The sequence below is a fragment of the Tursiops truncatus genome, chromosome 3 (genome assembly GCF_011762595.2).
Source record: "Tursiops truncatus isolate mTurTru1 chromosome 3, mTurTru1.mat.Y, whole genome shotgun sequence".
Lineage (NCBI taxonomy): Eukaryota > Metazoa > Chordata > Mammalia > Artiodactyla > Delphinidae > Tursiops > Tursiops truncatus.
Genome location: NC_047036.1, coordinates 116,914,187 through 116,933,378, shown reverse-complemented (window position 1 = coordinate 116,933,378; position 19,192 = coordinate 116,914,187). Strand labels below are relative to the sequence as shown.

General features: G+C 34.5%; 1 protein-coding gene and 1 non-coding gene across 4 annotated transcripts in view; one reads left to right on the top strand and one right to left on the bottom strand.

Annotated features, from left to right (window-relative positions):
- The window catches only part of ANKHD1 (ankyrin repeat and KH domain containing 1), a 116,050-nt gene that overhangs the window by 15,738 nt on the left and 81,120 nt on the right, over positions 1 to 19,192 (bottom strand). For all 3 annotated transcript variants that reach the window (XM_019924539.3, XM_019924541.3, XM_019924544.3), the window contains 10 exons: positions 17,916 to 18,674; positions 11,493 to 11,638; positions 11,138 to 11,249; positions 10,509 to 10,654; positions 9,874 to 10,016; positions 9,219 to 9,432; positions 7,336 to 7,511; positions 6,955 to 7,117; positions 4,962 to 5,057; positions 4,384 to 4,500 (listed from right to left, as the gene is read on the bottom strand). In XM_019924539.3, the coding sequence (XP_019780098.1) occupies positions 4,384 to 4,500; positions 4,962 to 5,057; positions 6,955 to 7,117; positions 7,336 to 7,511; positions 9,219 to 9,432; positions 9,874 to 10,016; positions 10,509 to 10,654; positions 11,138 to 11,249; positions 11,493 to 11,638; positions 17,916 to 18,674 (2,072 nt within the window). The remainder of the gene's footprint in view (positions 1 to 4,383; positions 4,501 to 4,961; positions 5,058 to 6,954; positions 7,118 to 7,335; positions 7,512 to 9,218; positions 9,433 to 9,873; positions 10,017 to 10,508; positions 10,655 to 11,137; positions 11,250 to 11,492; positions 11,639 to 17,915; positions 18,675 to 19,192) is intronic.
- Positions 600 to 709, top strand: LOC117311987 (U6 spliceosomal RNA). Its single transcript, XR_004526174.1, has one exon. It is a non-coding gene; the product is annotated as a U6 spliceosomal RNA (small nuclear RNA).

Below are 19,192 nucleotides of genomic sequence, written 5' to 3'. Positions count from 1 at the left end.
TTTCCCATAGATGTCAGTCTTAACACACATTTATAAAAGCAACAAAAGAAGAAATAGATAAGCTGGACATAATCAAAATTAAAAGTTTTTGTGCTTCAAAGGGATCATCAATAAAGTGAAAAGACAACCCATAAAACGGTGAAAAATTTTTGCTTATCTGGTAAGGGCTTGTATCAAGAATTTATAAAGAACTCGTTAACTCAATAATGAAAAGACAAATAACTCAATTAAAAAATGGGCAAAGGATCTGAACAGACGTTTCTCCAAACATATACAAATGGCCAATAAACACATGAAGAGATAGATGCTCAATATCACAAGCCATCAGGGAAAAGCAAATCAAATCAAAATGATACCCACTTCACTGTCACTAGGATGCCTATAATCAACAAAAAGACAGATAAAACAAATCATGGTGAGGATATGAAGAAATCGAAGCCTTCATATACTGCTGGTAGGATCATAAAATGGTGCCGCTACCTTGGAAAACAATCTAGAAGTTTCTCAAATGGTTAAACACAGAACTGCCATATGATCTAGCAATTCCATTCCTAGATATATACCCAATGAAAACATATTCATACAAAAACTTGTACACCATGCTTGCTTCAGCACCATATATACTAAAAAAATTGAAATAACACAGAGAAGATTAGCAGGGCTCCTGCATAAGGATAAAACACAAATTCATGAAGCATTCCAAGTTAAAACAAACAAAAAACTTGTATACCTATGAAATAGAAACAACCTAAATGTCCATCAACTAATAAATGGGTAAACAAAATGTGGTATATCTATATAATGGGATATTATGCAGCAGTAAAAAAATAAATAAATGAAGTACTGATACATGCTACAACATGGATGAACCTTGAAAACACTATGAATTGCAAGAAGCCAGTCACAGAGGACCAAATACTGTCTGATTCCATTTATATGAAATGTCCAGAATAAGCAAAACCATAGATTTATGTGGCATTTGTTTGACTGAAATGCAGCTATTGCTGGAAAGGGTGTGGAGAAAAGGGAACCCTCTCGCACTGCTGGTGGAAATGTAAATTGATATAGCCACTATGGAGAACAGTATGGAGGTTCCTTAAAAAACTAAAAATACAACTACCATACGACCCAGCAATCTCACTACGGGGCATATACCCTGAAAAAACCATAATTCAAAAAGGGTCATGTACCACAATGTTCATTGTGGCTCTATTTACAATAGCCAGGACATGGAATCAACCTAAATGCCCATTGACAGATGAATGGATAAAGAAGATGTGGCACATATATACAATGGAATATTACTCAGTCATAAAAAGAAATGAAATTGAGTTACTTGTAGTGAGGTGGATGGACCTAGAGACTGTAATACAGAGTGAAGGAAGTCAGAAAGAGAAAAACAAATACCGTATGCTAACACATATATATGGAATCTAAAAAAAAAAAAAAAGGTTCTGAAGAACCTAGGGGCAGGACAGGAATAAAGACTTAGACATAGAGAATGGACATGAGGATGGGGGAGGGGGAAGGGTAAACTGGGACAAGTGAGAGAGTGGCATGGACATATATACACTACCAAATGTAAAACAGATAGCTAGTGGGAAGCAGCCACATAGCACAGGGAGATCAGCTCGATGCTTTGTGTCCACCTAGACGGGTGGGATAGGGAGGGTGGGAGGGACAAGCAAGAGGGAGGAGATATGGGGATATATGTATATATCACTTTGTTATACAGCAGAAACTAACACACCACTATAAAGCAATTATACTCCAATAAAGATGTTAAAAAAATAAAATAAAATGCAGCTATTATGCTTTTATAAGGTATTAACAAATTTCACTATGAAAATATCCACAGGAGGCCATTATAGAAATTACTTTCGCCTTACTTTATAGTTTTGCTTTGCTTAGTACTAGAAAATATATTTTTTTCAGACAGGGGAACATGGTAATGGTCACCTCACATCATAATGAAAACTCAAAACAAACAGAAAACACATCAAATTACTCATATTTGTGTGGAAATTATCTAAAAAAGGTTCACCATAAGAATCTGTCAATGAAGTCCAGTTGTCCTGGTAATTAAGTAAAGCATTTTCCTCAAAACTATAATTTACCATTCTGAGTCATAAGTTACTCTTTGACATTTTTACTTATCTAATCAGGCATCGGCAAACTATGGCCTGAATGTTAAGACTTTTACATTTTAAATGGTTGAAAAAATAAAAAGAAGAATATTTTGTGACATGAAAATATTATGAAATTAAAATTTTGATGTCCATAAATAAAGTTCTATTGGAACACATTCATTTAGGCATTGTCTATGGGTGCTTTCGTGCTATAACAGCAGAGTCAAGGAGTTATGACAGAGATCGTATGGGCCTACAAAGCCTAAAATATTTACTCTTCAGCATTTCATAGAAAAAGTCTGTTGGGAATTCCCTGGTGGTCCAGTGGTTAGGACTCTGCGCTCTCACTGCCAAGGGCCTGGGTTCAGTCCCTGGTCGGGGAACTAAGATCCCACAACCACGAGGCGAAACCAAAAAAATTTAAAAATTAAAATTAAAAAAATAAAGAATAAAAAAATAAAAAGTTGGGTTTCCCTGGTGGTGCAGTGGTTGAGAGTCCGCCTGCCAATGCAGGGGACGCGGGTTCGTGCCCTGGTCCGGGAAGATCCCACATGCCGCGGAGCGGCTAGGCCCGTGAGCCATGGCCACTGAGCCTGCGCGTCCAGAGCCTGTGCTCCACAACGGGAGAGGCCACAGCAGTGAGAGGCCCGCGTACCACAAAAAAAAATAAAAAAGTCTGTCAACCCCCTATGTAAATGAGAAAGGGGCCGAGCATTAAGAGAAAAAATAATTGTTAACTGAATATGCAGTTTCATCACTCGGTTGGCATAAGAGCAAAACGGCTGTTTAAGGAATTGCTGACCATATCCCTGGGTAGTTACACAAAAATAAAAATTATAGAACACAGGAGGGACCTTAGTAGTCATCAAACTTCAAACTTCATTTTAAAATGAATATTAGTTTCCCCCTTCTGATTTTAACTGTAATCAAGTTTATCATGGAGGTATTAAATTTATTTAATTTCCTAATGATAAAACTTTAAGGTTTATACCCTTCCCCCTGTTATAAGCAATTTTAACGGTGAATGTCCTTTTGTATGTTCACATCTTTGAGCATTTATCAAAGTATTTACCTTAGGCTAAATTTCTAGAAGAGGAGTGACTGGAGTAGGTATGCACCCTTTTTAATTTAATGCATTTGTCAAATCATCTCCATTAATACTTATACTAATTTATACCATACATCAAAAATCATACTAGAAGGCTAATTTCTGCATACCCTAGCCATCAATATCTATTACCAAACCTTTAAATTTTAAGTTTTCCTAATCTGGTAAAAGAAATTTAAATCACTCTTTCACTGTGCATTTCTTTGTTTATTCATGAAGTTGAGCATTCTCCATGTATTTATTGAACATTTATATTTCTTCTGTGAATTGCCCATTTGTGTGATCATTTTTCATTCTGGGCAAGTTATCTTTTTCTCATTGTTTTTTTTTTTTTTTTTGATGTGACCATTTTTAAAGTCTTTATTGAATTTGTACAATATCGTTTCTGTTTTATATTTTGGTTTTTTGGCCCCGAGGCATGTGGGAGTAGAGGCAAAGTCTTAACCTCTAGACCACCAGGGAAATCCCTTTCTCGTTGATTTGTAAGCAATTTTTTCTTCTGTTTTTAACTTACAAGTTTTGATTTTCTTTAAAATTAAAAATTGATGTCAAAATTTTAGCATCTCTCAAAATGATCTTTTTCCTTCCTTTTATCATCAACAAAATATCTTAATATTAAGCTATCTCCTGCATTTCTATAATAACTCTACTTGATTATGCTATTTATTCTTTTAATATAATTTCTGGGTTCATAACAACACCCTCCTTTTCCAGGTAAGCACACTAAGCCTCAGAAAAGCGACCTTTTTTTTTTTTTAACTTTTTCAATTATACTACCACACATCCTAGGAAACTTAGATACTTACTCTTTAATTAAGGATCTAATAAACCACTTATAGCCCATATCTTATAATAAACGAAAGATTTCCAATGTTTAAAAAAATTTCTTCCCAGACTAATATTAAAACCACTTAGGCAGTAATGTTATTTGGAAAATTGTGATCTGCTCAGAAACTAATTCCTCACTTATATGGTTAAAAGTATTTTTTATGTATAGGTCAGAATCAAAAAATTGATGGTAGTTTGATAATCTATTAATCATTTTTTAAAAAGAGATTTTGTTAAGATTATGGTCATATCAGTGGCAAATTTATTCTACTAGATTTTCAACCATTTCTAATAAAGAAAATTATTTTTCCCACTCACCTTTTCCAGATCAAGTTCCTTTAAAAGAATACTTGCATTCTTATTTGCTTCTGCAGCCTGCTGGTCTTTAGCCTTCACAATTGTCTCAACACACTGGTGACATTTTTTCAACAGTTCCTATAGTGGAAAATGGAATTATATAAATATAGGAACACATAAACAGGCCAATAAAACTTGAGCTGATAAGTATACCAAAGTTCAGGGCTTAAAGCCTCAAATTACTGAATATTCACTAAACCAAATTAAGCTATCCTTTGAGTCTAGTCTTTGATTGAAAAATCAAAATAAGGTACCATTTTCTAAAAAGTTTGTGTTCTTAGAAAATTTTCTAATCAGGCTAATAGTCTAGTAATAAACTTTAGCTGCAGTCACTGTAATTATGGTCCATAATAGGAAGGAAATCTCAAAATAATTTATAAAAAATATACTCATTCTTCATTTGCAAATGGGGAAACTAAAGCATAGAAAAATCAGATGATCAGTCTCATAGAGGATGAAAAGAACGGGCTGCTAACATATACTCTGGCATATAATTCAACAAAGAACAAAAATGTGCTTCAACAGCATATTAAACCTACCTTATCTGTGATTGTTGCTATGTATCTCATGCATTCTATATCAGAAGGGAACTGATTGACCTCTTTCACCAAATACTGAACAACTTTTACATGACCCTGTAAGAAGTATAACAAAAAATACACAAAAGAATACTTTGAAAATTGGCCCATATGCTTAAAAACTTAAGGGTAAAAGGTACAGTAACACTTGAGAGTTTACTAAACTTAAAATTGAAATTATGAAAATAGAAACAGTGTTGAGTTTATAAACAGAAAGCGGTAAGTACAACATGCTGGGAAATATATGGTGGACCAAACGACATTTCTCCTGAATTTAATCTGCCCACATCCCATTGAAAATAGACAAACTTTAAAAAATATATATCTCCTAGAATAAATCGATTAGTAAAATAAAAATTGGTGATGTGAAATGAATCTCAATATAAAAGGGAAATTAGTCTGAAAACAAAGAGGATGTTCTAGATTTCAAAGCATTATTTTGGCTCTATCTTACGAAACTAAACACGGTAGGTTGTCATATTTATCTTGAGTTCTATGACTTGAATCTAGGTAAAACACTTTCTAAATGCCATTATCAGGGGCTGGATGATCTGTAATCAATTATAAGTACGTCTATTTTAACATAACCAAACTTGCATTGTTTCCCCTCCTACTAAAGCTCGTTTAATCTTCAAGAATTAGTCTGATGGGGGGACTTCCCTGGTAGTCCAGTGGTTAAGACTCCACACTTCCACTGCAAGGGGCACGGTTCGATCCCTGGTTGGGGAATTAAGATCCCGTACGCCGCACAGTGTGGCAAAAAAAAAAAAAAAATTAGTCTGATGGTGACAAAAATCAGAAAAGTGGCTTCTTCTGGGGCAGGGAATTAACTGAGGATGGGCATGATGAAACTTTCTAGGATTATGGAAGTATTTTATACCTTTATGGAGTGTGGGTTACATAGGTATATGCATTTATCAAAATTCATGTACCTTAGATTTGTGTTTTTACTATATATAAATTATACCTCAATTAAAAGGAAAGAAAAAAATTGAAAAAAAAGCAAATATTTAAGATTTTTTTTAAGACTCATAACTTACACTGCTCTCATTCAATAGCTATTTACTGACCATCTAGTATGTGTCAGGCACTGAGCTGAACAACTGGGCACAAACACTGGTGAAAAAGACAGTCATGAATCTTAGCTTTCATAGATCTTGTAGTCTAACTGGGGAGATAGGCATTAAAAAAGTAATGCATGTTTGAATGTATAATTACAAAATGAGATAAGGAAAATAACAGTGAACTATAAAAGAGAACAAGAGAAACTTTTCAGATTGCGAGTTAGAAAAGGACTTTCTGAGAAGTGATATTTAAGGATGAGTAGATATTAAAGGATGAAGAGAAGTGAGCCAGGTGAAGAGCAAGGGAAAGAACATTTCAGGAAAAGAAAACCAGTGAGCAAAGGCCCTCAGGAATTTAAAAATTTAGTGCATTCTAGGCCAGTGGCTGAAGTGTAGTGACCAAAGGGGAAGGGGAGTAGAAATGATTGGTCTGAGGCTGGCATGAGCCATTCATGCAGGGCTTTGTGAGCCACATTAAGTAGTTTACATGTTATCACAATTGCAATGGGAAAGCTCTGTAAAATAGAGCAGATAAGTAAGCCTTAATATATACAGGAGGTATAATAAATTTTTATGAGAGTCCACTTGTTTTTGTTCTTTAGGTAGAGAAAACATTCATCTACATATAATATCTGTCCTTAAATCTCACGTTTTATGTACAAAAACATAACAAAACTAGTCAAGACACCAAGTGATTTAACAACCAAGTTGCTTATAGGGAACTACCATATAGCTCTTAGATTTGGCCACAAAGAAAGTGGAAAGACAGCAAAGGTTTGTATATAGAAACAGAGTCGATTCCTCAAGACCAATTTATCTTTCTCACGATTTCAACTTAAAATTTAGTAGTTTTAAACAAATTCTATCCTTTTTCCCCCACATCAAGTTACCTTGCGAAATGCTGACATAAGAGGTGTGATTTTCCGGTTATCTGCTGCATCCACATCAGCACCTGCTTGCACTAGCAATTGCACCACATCAAAATGACCACCATTGGATGCCAACCAAAGTGGTGTGTTTCCCTTCTTGTTACGAACATCAATATGGGCTCCCCTATAAAAATCAAATAATGTTAATATAGTTTGTTTCCTATGAGAAGAGGCTGACTTTTTCTATTTTTCTCTAATTTGTCTTTCATCTTTTATAAAATAGCAAACAAATAATCTGTTCTTTAAAATGTCAATAAAGTAAAACAATTTTATTAACTGTAAAGGCTCTGACAATTGAAAGGGATCATAGAAATTCTATAAATAAATATAAAATTTACCCACCTATTAATCAGGAGCTCACAAAATTTGTAGTGACCTTTGTCCGCTGCTATTGTTAAAGCAGTATCTCTTGAGGAAGGCACAGGGGGGGCATTGACATCTGCTCCTTTATCTAGGAGAACTCTTCCAACCTCTGCATATCCTCCAGAAGCAGCTTCCATCAAAGGGGTAAGACCAGTCTGTTTAAACCAAAAAATTATGTGAGTAAATTATATTAATTTCTTTAAGGGACTGAAACAATTGACTTATAAGTGTATTCTATTTCTGATTTTCTCTCACAAGAGAGCTAAGCAACATTCACTCTTAAGCTTTACTAAACAGCAAGTGAAAATTGTTAGGTTCAGTTAGACATGCTAGAATGATTTCTCTTACTAAAAAATAAAAAAAAATATGCTAAAAAAATACACAATTTCATGCTAAAAGAATAAACAATTTCATAACTTCTCTACTGTTATAACTTTACATGAGACAATACCTGCTCTGCACAACAAACAGAAATATTAAAACGAATAAAAAGAAAATTAAATATGGCACAATGTTCAATGGGAAAACTTTGTTTAGAATATACTCTATCTTGTTTAGACTATACTCTATCTAAAAAGGCAGTTTGCTAAATAACCCAGGATAAACTCCTTAAATGCTACTCAAACTTGGGTAAAATAGATTAAAATATCATTTTATAAATTTTATGCATGTGTCTTTGCTCATTAGTCTCCAACATTTCACCAGAAGACTTTTCCTACTGGTATCATTACCAAAATAATATGGCTTTCTTTAGGACTTCTAATAGATAAATGGGTCACACTGAATACTTGTAATACAAAAAGTAATCTGTCGTGGTCAGATTAGATTTTAGTTGTCTTAATTGTATAATCTATGCAGCAATTTATTTTTAATAGTCATGATTTTATTTATTTATTTATGGCTGCACTGGGTCTTTTTTTTTTTTTAAACAAATTTATTTATTTATTTTTGGCTGTGTTGGGTCTTCGTTGCTGCACACGGGCTTTCTCTAGTTGTGGCCAGCGGGGGCTACTGTGGTGTGCAGGCTTCTCATCGCGGTGGCTTCTCTTGTTGCGGAGCACGGACTCTAGGCGCGTGGGCTTCAGTAGTTGTGGCACACAGTCTCGGTAGTTGTGGCTTGTGAGCTCTAGAGCACAGGCTCAGTAGTGTGGTGCACATGTGGGATCTTCCCAGACCAGGGCTTGAACCCGTGTTCCCTGCATTGGCAGGTGGATTCTTAACCACTGTGTCACCAGGGAAGTCCCTGCATTGGGTCTTTGTTGCTGTGCAGGCTTTCTCTAGTTGTGGCGAGTGGGGGCTACTCTTTGTTGCGGTGTACAGGCTTCTTATTGTGGTGGCTTCTCTTGTTGCGGAGAACAGGCTCTAGGCACGTGGGCTTCAGTAGTTGTGGCGCACAGCCTCGGTAGTTGTGGTGCGTGGGCTCAGTAGTTGTGGTGCACAGGCTTAGTTGCTCTGCGGCATGTGGGATCTTCCTGGACCAGGGATCCAACCCATGTCCCCTGCATTGGCAGGTGGATTCTTAACCACTGCGCCACCAGGGAAGTCCCTGCAGCAATTTTTTTGATTGGGGTTTTTACCAATGGTAAGCACATGCCTCATTAAAGGAGTTCTTCAAGCCACTCAAGGCTGAAGTTGGAAAAAAGTACTGATTCTATTTTTCTTCACTGCCTTTAATAAAAGTCATGAATGGTGATAGTGTGCCACTGACCAATGGCCAGTGACACACTGTATAGCACTATTCTCCAGTCCTGCATTGGGGCATCAGTTTTAACTTATGACAATTTAAAATAGTACATTCAATTTAAGTTGCTCTTTCTATTAAAAATATATCTGAAGTAGAGGACAAGTTATAAAATGCTTACCTTTGCCCTATGTTCAACATTGGCTTTTCGGTCCAGAAGCAAACTCACTACTTCTGCTCGTCCTTGGAAACAGGCCAAGGTGAGAGCTGTGTTCCGATTGGTCTCTATTTGGGCATTAATGTCTGAACCCATATCAAGCAGCAGTTTCACTGCAGGAACATGTCCATTCATTGCAGCCAACATCAGGGGAGAGATACCTAGTTTACTCCCAGTCCTAAGGGGGGGAAAATGTGCTTAGAAAATTAAAATAATATGTTGCCTATTGTTTTCTTAAAAAGCATAGAGAACATAAAAAATGAAAAAGCTTCAGTAAGAAGAAAGATTTCTAACTCCAATGAATAGATTTTATTTGTTTAGACTAATAATTAGAAGTAGGAAAATCTCACAATTTAAAACATAATCCCTATGCAGAGGCCATAAATTTCCAACTATATATAACAGTGTTTTCTGAAAAGAAACCTCTTTAAAAACAGCAACGTTAGCTGAAATAAGCTTTGATTACTTATAAGCACATTATAGGAATAACTGTTGGCCTTGCAACTTTAGTACTATCTTAATTAAAAATGGTATCTGTCCAAATATTTAGGGGAAAACACTTAATTCCAAGGTAATAATTTACTAATCATGAGTAATAAAATAAACAGGTGATAGATACCTTGAATTAATTTCTGCCCCGGCATTAAGCAGAATCTTAATGATATTCACATATCCTCCAGATGCAGCTAGACTCAGTGGTGTATAATCAGACACATTCCTATGTTCTTTATTTGCACCCCGAGCCAGCAGCAAGTCTACTACCTACAAAGTAAAATATGAACAGAGAAATCTAGTTTACACCAAGGCTCTATCTTATAATGAAGGAAGCACAAAGAAATGGGACTTATAACTTCCTTGTCTAAATACCTAACATTTTAATTAAACCCTAAATATTCAAATATCAGCACTACAGAAATGAATTCAATTTCATATCAAGGAATTCAGAGCTATGAAATTCCAATCATACTGAAATAACAAGTTGTTACTGTTTCTATTCCTCAATTATTGAGTGATAAATTTGCATTTCATGTGTTAGGACTATGCTCTATTGAATCCCAATAAACGTAAGGATGATGAGAATTTTTATTTTGCCTGAAAGGCAAGAAACAGATTCTTTAAAAGGGCATTTACTATTCTCATTAAATTTAATATATAGAACATGTCAAAACACATGCAAGTTTTATTCATGTAGCTAAATTACTAAGCATATGCATATTTAAAATACAAGTGTTTAGAAAATGAACATTAACATACTTCCTGACGTCCACCAGAACATGCCAATGAAAGCGGAGTATCCTTAGTTCGTTCAGATTGTGCTTCTATGTCTCCACCTTTATCCAAAAGGATTTCAACAACTCCAACATGTCCTGCTGTTGCTGCCAGGATCAGTGGTGTGAAACCTAAATCAGAAAATAAAAATCTTGGTCAAATTTGTGTTTTTTAACATATTAAGGCACTGTTTTTAATTCTCTATTATTTTAGTAGGAAAAGGTCTTTAGGGCAGATACTTATAATCATTTAACATAAAACTGTTTTAAACCCTAATTTGTTAGTGACAAAACCCCATAAACACCTGATAAAAAGAAAATGCTAAGTCAAACGAAACTATTAAAGTTTATACTCATAATAAACTTTGATACCTCTGCATGCTCTACTTTTAGATTAAGGAGAAAGCTAAACACAGCTTGCTTCCTTGATGATCTACAGTCTAATTTTTGAAGAATAATTTGGCTCTGTAGATTAACAAATCCAGATATTCTTAATTGAAATATGCAAACCCATTCTTTCACTGAATAGTCTAGGAACCACTTATTGATAGTAAAAAATGAATTGTTTTCTGATATAATTACTCTCCAGCTTTATTTCTCACTAACATTTCTTACCTTTTTTGTCTCTGTGTTCAATTTTAGCATCTCGCGCTATGAGTACAGATACAAGTTCTTCATGACCACCTGCACAAGCTAGCGTTAATGCTGTGTCATGGTTGCTCTCAGTCTAGGAAAAGGAAAAAAACCTTAAGAGTCCGTGGGCCACAACTAAGAGAGCCCACATGCCACAACTACTGAGCCTGGGCACTCTGGAGCCCACGCACCACAACTAGAGAAGCCCATGCGCCACAATGAAAGATCCCGCATGCCACAACGAAGACCCCGTATGCTGCAACTAAGACCCGACACAGCCAAAAAAATAAATTACCTAAATAAATAAATAAATAAATAAATAAAGCAGTCTACTCACATGTGCATCGATGTCAACTGAAGGATACACAGGAGGCACAGACTGGGAAGCCACATTGCTTGGAGACTGCGAACAGGGCTCAGGTGTAAGACATTCTGCCGTCTGAGAGGAACTGTTTGAACCAGTGGGCACTCTGCTACTCACAGCTGAAAAACAATATTCATATTGCTGAATTCTACTTAAAAGAGTAATGTCATTTGTGTACAGAAAAACACAGAAAACGGAAAATTCTATAGCAGTAATATAATGTAGTAATTAAATCACAAGCTTGAGTCAGATGGACATATGTTTGAATCCCAGTTCTACCAATGACTTTCTGATCTTGGGCAAGTAACTTAACGTCTCTGAACCTCAATTTCCTTATGTGTAAAATGGGATGATAATTACAGTACCTCCATTGTAAGGTTGTTGGGAAAACCCCTTGAGATAATGAAGTAAAATATTGAGCATCGTACCTGATATTTAGTGCATATACAACAAATGGTAGCCTTTTATATTGTCAATAGGGAGAAAATAGTTTCCAATAAAAAAAAAAGGAATCTTATATCTTAGTTTGTAAAAGGCAATTAGATAAAAACATCCTGAGGACAATGCATTAAAAAAAAAAAAGAAGGAAAAAAGAAGCAGAAGAAGCAGAAAAAAGGGAAGAACAAGTTAGAATATTTCTCACATAAATAGCAGAGAGTATGTGTTTTTAAAATTCAATATTTACTCTGAAAATTTGCTAAAATGAATCAATGTCTGAAAATCAAACTATTTTAAAAATGAACATTGGAACTTTTATTTGGGACCTCAAAATCTGATGTCTGAAACTGAATTAAATGAAATTATATCTTTCTCTCTCTGCATATTTCTTTTCTTTCATGAGATGGAGTTTGCCCCATGAAGAGGGAAATAGGACCTATCTCAGAGGGATGTTGTGAATTATCCATGAGAAATGTGCAAAAAGTATTTAACACAGTGTTTGGTAAGTGCCTAATATATGTAATTATCAGGTATTTTATAGGATTTTCAGTACTATTAATCACTGCATTGAAAAATAAAAACATTACAATTCACTGAAGAAAGAAAAAACTCAGAAAAAACATATAATCATTAATAATACAGAAAAAGACAACAAAGTTTCAATGATGGCAATAACTTCCTCTTACCCACACTAAAAGTCAATCAAAAACACACAGGTCTTAAAGAAAAATGTAAGCATTTCAAGATTGGAGAATGCTTTCTCTCTAGAATTTTGATATGACTGGATCCCAATCAAGGATACTGATCACAAGTATGAAAGATAAGTGTAGTATGCTAATAGTACTACACTATTATTATAGTACTATACTATATTTAATAGTATGCTTTAAATAATAGCAAATTTTAAGATGTTCAGATATGTTTCTACATGAGCTGTCCCTCCCTGCTCGTAACAAATATATATAAAATCACATCTTGATAATATGAATTTCTACAGCTTCTGTCACCACATAAATATACATAATTTAACTATATGGTTACAAATAAAAATGATTATTATAAATATTTCTTTTGCCTGTAAGAACACGCACAATGAAAACACAGCTTTAAAAATTTTTGTCATTGAATGAATTAAAAGCAGATAGTATTTTGTTATGCCTCCTCAAAACAGCTGATATGTTTGGAAACAGTTCCAGAAACAAGACACTAAACATTGATATATGGCACCTTTGTAATAGTAAGATTTTAACAGTAGTCATATAATTATCAACATATATCTTACTAAAGAATTACTTTTCTATCATTAAATTTGTTTATTCATGTTATCTTTTTGTTATTATGAACAACAGATATTCAAAAAATTTAAAATAGTTGACTAGAGTGCTATGCCAGAATATGATGTTATAAAAGACTTTTTTACAGAGTTGGTTTTTAAAAAATACTTTTGTACATTTAACAGCTCTGTTACCAAATATGTATTGTTACATTGATTGTACATTTTTGTACAACAGTATCCTCAAGACATTTTTTCCTCCCTGTAATAATGACAATCAGAAACATTCCACAGAAGTGACTCTAATAGGATTAATTACATATGAAAAGTTCTAAAGAAAAAACTAGAAAGTAGCAAAGATTTTAAAAGTACATGTGGAATAAAGGTTTTATGAAGATAAAATTACACCAGGACTATGAAATTTTTTTCATAAATCCTAAAATGTTTTCTATTTCTGAACAAAATGTCTCTGAAAATGACCAAAACAGATCACTATCACAAAAGTCACTACATAATTCAAATTAAATTTATGCACTATCCTAAAATGGGGTGATAGAAGAACTAAATAAGTGCAGTATTTTACTTAATTCTTTATGAAATTTAAGATAGTTTTGTAGCCAATATGGAAGACAGTAATAAACTTTATTACATAAACATCTCAGATACTAGGTATATGTAAACTATGTTGCAAGGCCTTAAGAAATTAAATCACTGTAATCTGTTTTAGATAATAGTAACTTTATTAAATAGTTCCATATAAATAACAATCTATAAATAAAATATTAACATCTATTAGAAGAAATTATTACTTAAAGATATTTTACTGTAAATTCCCTCAAAGATAATTTCCTAATTACTTTTTTATTCTTAAGCCTAAAATGACTACCACAGGATTACTTAAAGCAAGATACTATGGGGCTTCCCTGGTGGCGCAGTGGTTGAGAGTCCGCCTGCCGATGCAGGGGATACGGGTTCGTGCCCCGGTCTGGAAAGATCCCACATACCGCGGAGCGGCTAGGCCCGTGAGCCATGGCTGCTGAGCCTGCGCGTCCAGAGCCTGTGCCCCACAACGGGAGAGGCCACAACAGTGAGAAGCCCCCGTACCGCAAAAAAAAAAAAAAAAAAAAAAAAGATACTATGGAATTGGAATTTGTTTGAAGAGAGCCTATTAAGATGTCAACAACAGTAACAATGTTCTCAAGTCACAAAACTATATTAAACCTTACATGCACATCAAATCTTAATATAAAAATAATAAGGGAAATTGTTATTTAGTAGAATTTAGAAGTCTAAGGAAATAATATCTTTAATATAAACTCAGAACTTCAAGTTGAATCAGATGCATGCATATTACTTCTAAGGTTCTTAAACTGGCTGAACTGAGTTTGAATCTTAACACTTACTAGCAACTTAATTTCCATTAGCCTCAGTTTTCAACAGAAAAACAGAGATGGGATATGGACTTATTTTATAGTATTACTATAAAGAGCCCATGAGATAATGTATATAAGAGCATTTAGCACTGAGCTTGGTGCATGGTAAGCGCTCAATAAATGTAAATAAAGTGATACTAGTTGATTTTTTAACCAAGCTTCTTTATATATTAAGCCTGAAAATTTTACTAGATGTTTCTAGAACTGCTCAATGGTCAAAGCTATTTTGAATTTCTTTAAATTGCTTTTTATTTTCAGACCTTAATTCTAGACATCTGAACTGAGAATCATTTGCTATTACGATAACTTCTAAAAGCCTGACACTTAATTTCAGAAGAAATGAACCTGAACAACCATGCTTCCAATCAAGAGTATACATATATTCTGGCTGAGACTATATCAAGTATGATACGTTTAAGACTATATAGTTATGGCTGTCAGTCAGCTAGTCAAGTTATGACATTCATAAATTATGTATCTAACCAACTCATTATCATGACAAATATTCTGAGAGTAGAACAGCAATAAAGAAAAATACTCTTGGGCTTCCCTGGTGGCGCAGTGGTTGAGAGTCCGCCTGCTGATGCAGGGGACACAGGTTCGTGCCCCGGTCCGGGAAGATCCCACATGCCACGGAGCGGCTGGGCCCGTGAGCCATGGCCACTGAGCCTGCGTGTCCGGAGCCTGTGCTCCGTAACGGGAGAGGCCACAACAGTGAGAGGCTCGCGTACCGCAAAAAAATAAAAGAAAAGAAAAGAAGAAAGAAAAATACTCTTATATTTAAAGAGTGAAACTTATTGCTATTATATATGAATATTATCTAAAGTAAAATTGTAAGATGTACAGTATCCTCTCTTCCTCTCTTTTATTAACTATGAGGCATGATAACTAGATTTAATTTAGGTAAAATTAATTATATCTTTGGTCTGATCTATAATTCTACTGGTATATTAACATGTCATAAAATCAAAGCATTAGGTATTTACCTAATTCATTCTTATTTATTTCATCTTCAATTAAGAAATTAAGAGAAACTTAGACTTAATAAAGTTTTAAATTTTGAGGTAAGTCATCATTTTGAACAAAGAAAATCTAATTATTGCTATATATTTTAAAATGTAAGCTTCAGCAAAATGAAAAAAATTTTAAATGAAGATAATTTTCAGGGAATTCCCTGGAGGTTCAGTGGTTAGGACTAGGCACTGTCACTGCTGGGCACCTGAGTTTGATCCCTGGTCGGGGAACTAGATCCCACAAGCCAAGCAGCCAAAAAAAAAAGAGAGAAAAAAATGTGTAATTTTTAATGTATTGACGGATTTATACTTTAAAGTATATTAATAAAAGAATATTGTACAATATGGTGGGGCAACTGTCACTAGACATTAATGTCTAAGAGAAATTAAATTTTATTCATATTAATGTTAAATATAATTAAAAGATGTTTTCTAAACCAATTTTTTGAAGTTTCATGTGAACTTTGTAAAAGATCATTTTAATTTAACAAATACTTCAGTGAAATAACCAGAATTTGACCTCCTCTACAAGAAACAGCAGTAAATACTACCATAAAGTTAACACCTACAAGTTCCCTTTAGAGCTGTTTCTCCTTTAAAAAAAAAAAAAAAAAAAAGGACAGGTCCTAAGTTCCAACAAACTAAACTGATCAATAATGTGGGTTTCATAACTGCAAACTGAGTACTTAATTAGGAACATTATAATGATATTTATAGAATCCTAAGTCTTAAAAATGTTACTCTCAGGTCACCAGTTTCATCATTATTATTTATAATCATACTTCACACTCCAATATCTGCTTTTACCAGATTAGAAATCAGAACCATAAATGAACTATAAGAGTTTATTCAAAATTTATAACAACTTGCAATGCTAATGACACAAAGTCAATTTGAGTTAAGTGGCTATGGGTTGAAGATATAAAAAACAAAAGTAAAGAATAAAGAATCTAACTCCTTAAAACATTTCCCAGCATTTTTATTTCCTTTATGAAAACTAAGACATTCCTCCTCTGCACAGCAATACCTATTACATATCAGAGGAGCCTCAAAGGCACTATTATAATTCTATAACCACTCGAAGTCATACACATGCCCAATAAAATTCCTGAATTAAGTAATCTTACTCCACATTTTAAAAGATTCAGTAAAGATTAGGAAGACTAAAGGCTCACAAAAGAAGAAAGGAAACTGGGATAGCATAACTGGGATGGGAGGAGGGGAGGAGAATACGACAAGAAGAAACAGACAACAGTAAAGAAAAAAAATGTTGCAATCAAGAGACAGAGGACTGGCCTGCCTTTGAATATCACTCCAGCTACATCTTAGTTCTTGGTCTTCATCCACTGTCAACAGCCATTCTGGCTGCATTTCTGAACTGGGCTCTCATGGAGGTGATACATTCACCAGCCATCTTTAGGAAGGTAAATGATTAATTGCACTGTTTTCCCACTGCTGCAAGGACAATGAAACGGAAAGTAAACTTGTGCACCTCATTTCATATCTAGTTGTAATTTTCCACACAACAATAAACAGAAACATATACTGTAAGTTTATAAGGCTGGTTTCTTTTTTGCTTTGCTGTGTGTGTGTGTGTGTGTGTGTGTGTGTGTGTGTGTGTGTGTGTGTGGTTTCTGTGTGCGGTTTCTGTGTGCTTTCATCAAGACAGTTAATACAAAAATCCCAATCTCCAAATCGTTATCAAGTTGACAATGATCTTCTAACCACAAATATTTTAAAAACATGGAATGCTATAGTTTTTTTCTGAACATTCCTTTTAATTAGAAATATTTAAATTGATCTAATAAAATTATAAATAAAGAAAAAGCAATGCGATTTAGAATTCTGATTTCCAAATATGAAAATCACCAGCAGGAAAATTAAATGTCTAACCTTATATGATTATCTCTAAAGCCTACAAAGAAATTCTATTTTGAGATCTCCTACCCAAGATACAACACAGGGTGATTTTGATACCAAAGGGCTAAAATAAAGGATCATGGCAACTTTATTTCTTTGCTTTTGCAAATAACAAAAAAGAAGAGGGAAAACACACTTTTGTGTGTTAGTGTTGTTGAGTTTAGTTAAATTCACTTCCAAAACACCTCAAGAAATGAGTAATTTTATAAAGATAGTTCTAAAATGGAAAAGTACCAAGTTGGTGTTTTGGGAAAGTCATGTAAAGAAGTTGAGCACAAAGATTAAAGAGAAATTATTACAGGTATATTTCTTAACCCACCTGCTATCAGGTCATCAAGAGTGTCGGTAAGCGTCTGGGCTGGAGTTGCAACCATTAGTCCATCTGGTTCTTGCACTAACAGCCCCTGATCGTGTCCAGTAATAGCAATCTGAGGCTGTCCTATAATCTGATGATTACCTGATACTTTCTGAAGTTCAAGAGAATTTGTCCCATTAGAACCTAATTCACTGGAAAAGTTACACTGTGGAGATGATAAAGGCTGGACTGGGACAAAATCAATTTGTTCTGCCGATGGTGGAGACTGTTGCTCATCATCAACATCATTATCTTTAAATAAGATTGTGTCAACCTGAGGTAACTCTGAAAAGTGATCCTCTGGGAGACTACCATCTCCTTCCCCTTCTGGGAAGACTCCTCTATGAGAGCACTGCTGGTGTGGAGATACTGTGTCTTTCTGACCTTTGGTTTCCAAGTATTCTTTGGTAAATTGCTGCTGTGTTTTCATCTGCAACTGCCTTTCCACTTTCTGCAGTTCTTTCAGTATTTTCTTCTTCTTCTGGACTTGCTCTTCTCTGTTCTTTTTAAGTTCTTCTATCTTATCTTTGTTCAGAGGTTCACCTTGAATTAACTCCAATGATTTAAGCTGTGCTTTTTCAATAGCACTAATTCTTTGTCCCAGTTCATTGAGTTTTCCTTCAGTCTCCTCTACTATGCACTCCAAAGGCTGGTATGGGTGAAAAGGTGGCAGTACGTCCTGATCTGCTACCTGCAGGGAACTGGACTTCTGCTTGGATGTACCTAAGCACATGAAAAATGTTTGAAAATGTGCCATGCTAAAAAAAAAAAAAAAAAAAAAAAAAAAAAAAAAAAAAAAAAAATCCCAGCCCTCCCTCCACCCCCCACCACATACTTCCCTCCCAAAACCCATATAACTAATGCTATAGAATGAATGTTCAGATTCATACCAGTTGTAGGTAGATTAAAGACCAGACTCATCTATTTTACATAGCACAAACAGGGATGTTGCCAATTCAAAAAATGTGACTTTTTCAATTAAAAAAATCTAATATTTATAGGATTGGATGATTTTGGAAAACACAGGATTAGGGAGAAAAGGAAATCAAAGAGGAAAGAACCTCAAAATTCTGCTTATTTAATTGGACTTTTTAAAGAACATCAAATCTAAAGCAGTATCAAAATAATGTTGAGGGTATCATTAATATTGGCTTGACTGCCCAATTGTTCTTTTTACAATATTAGTACAGGTTACTGCAAGAAACTGTAACTTGTAGATCAAAGTAGGGAAAAGTGTCTTT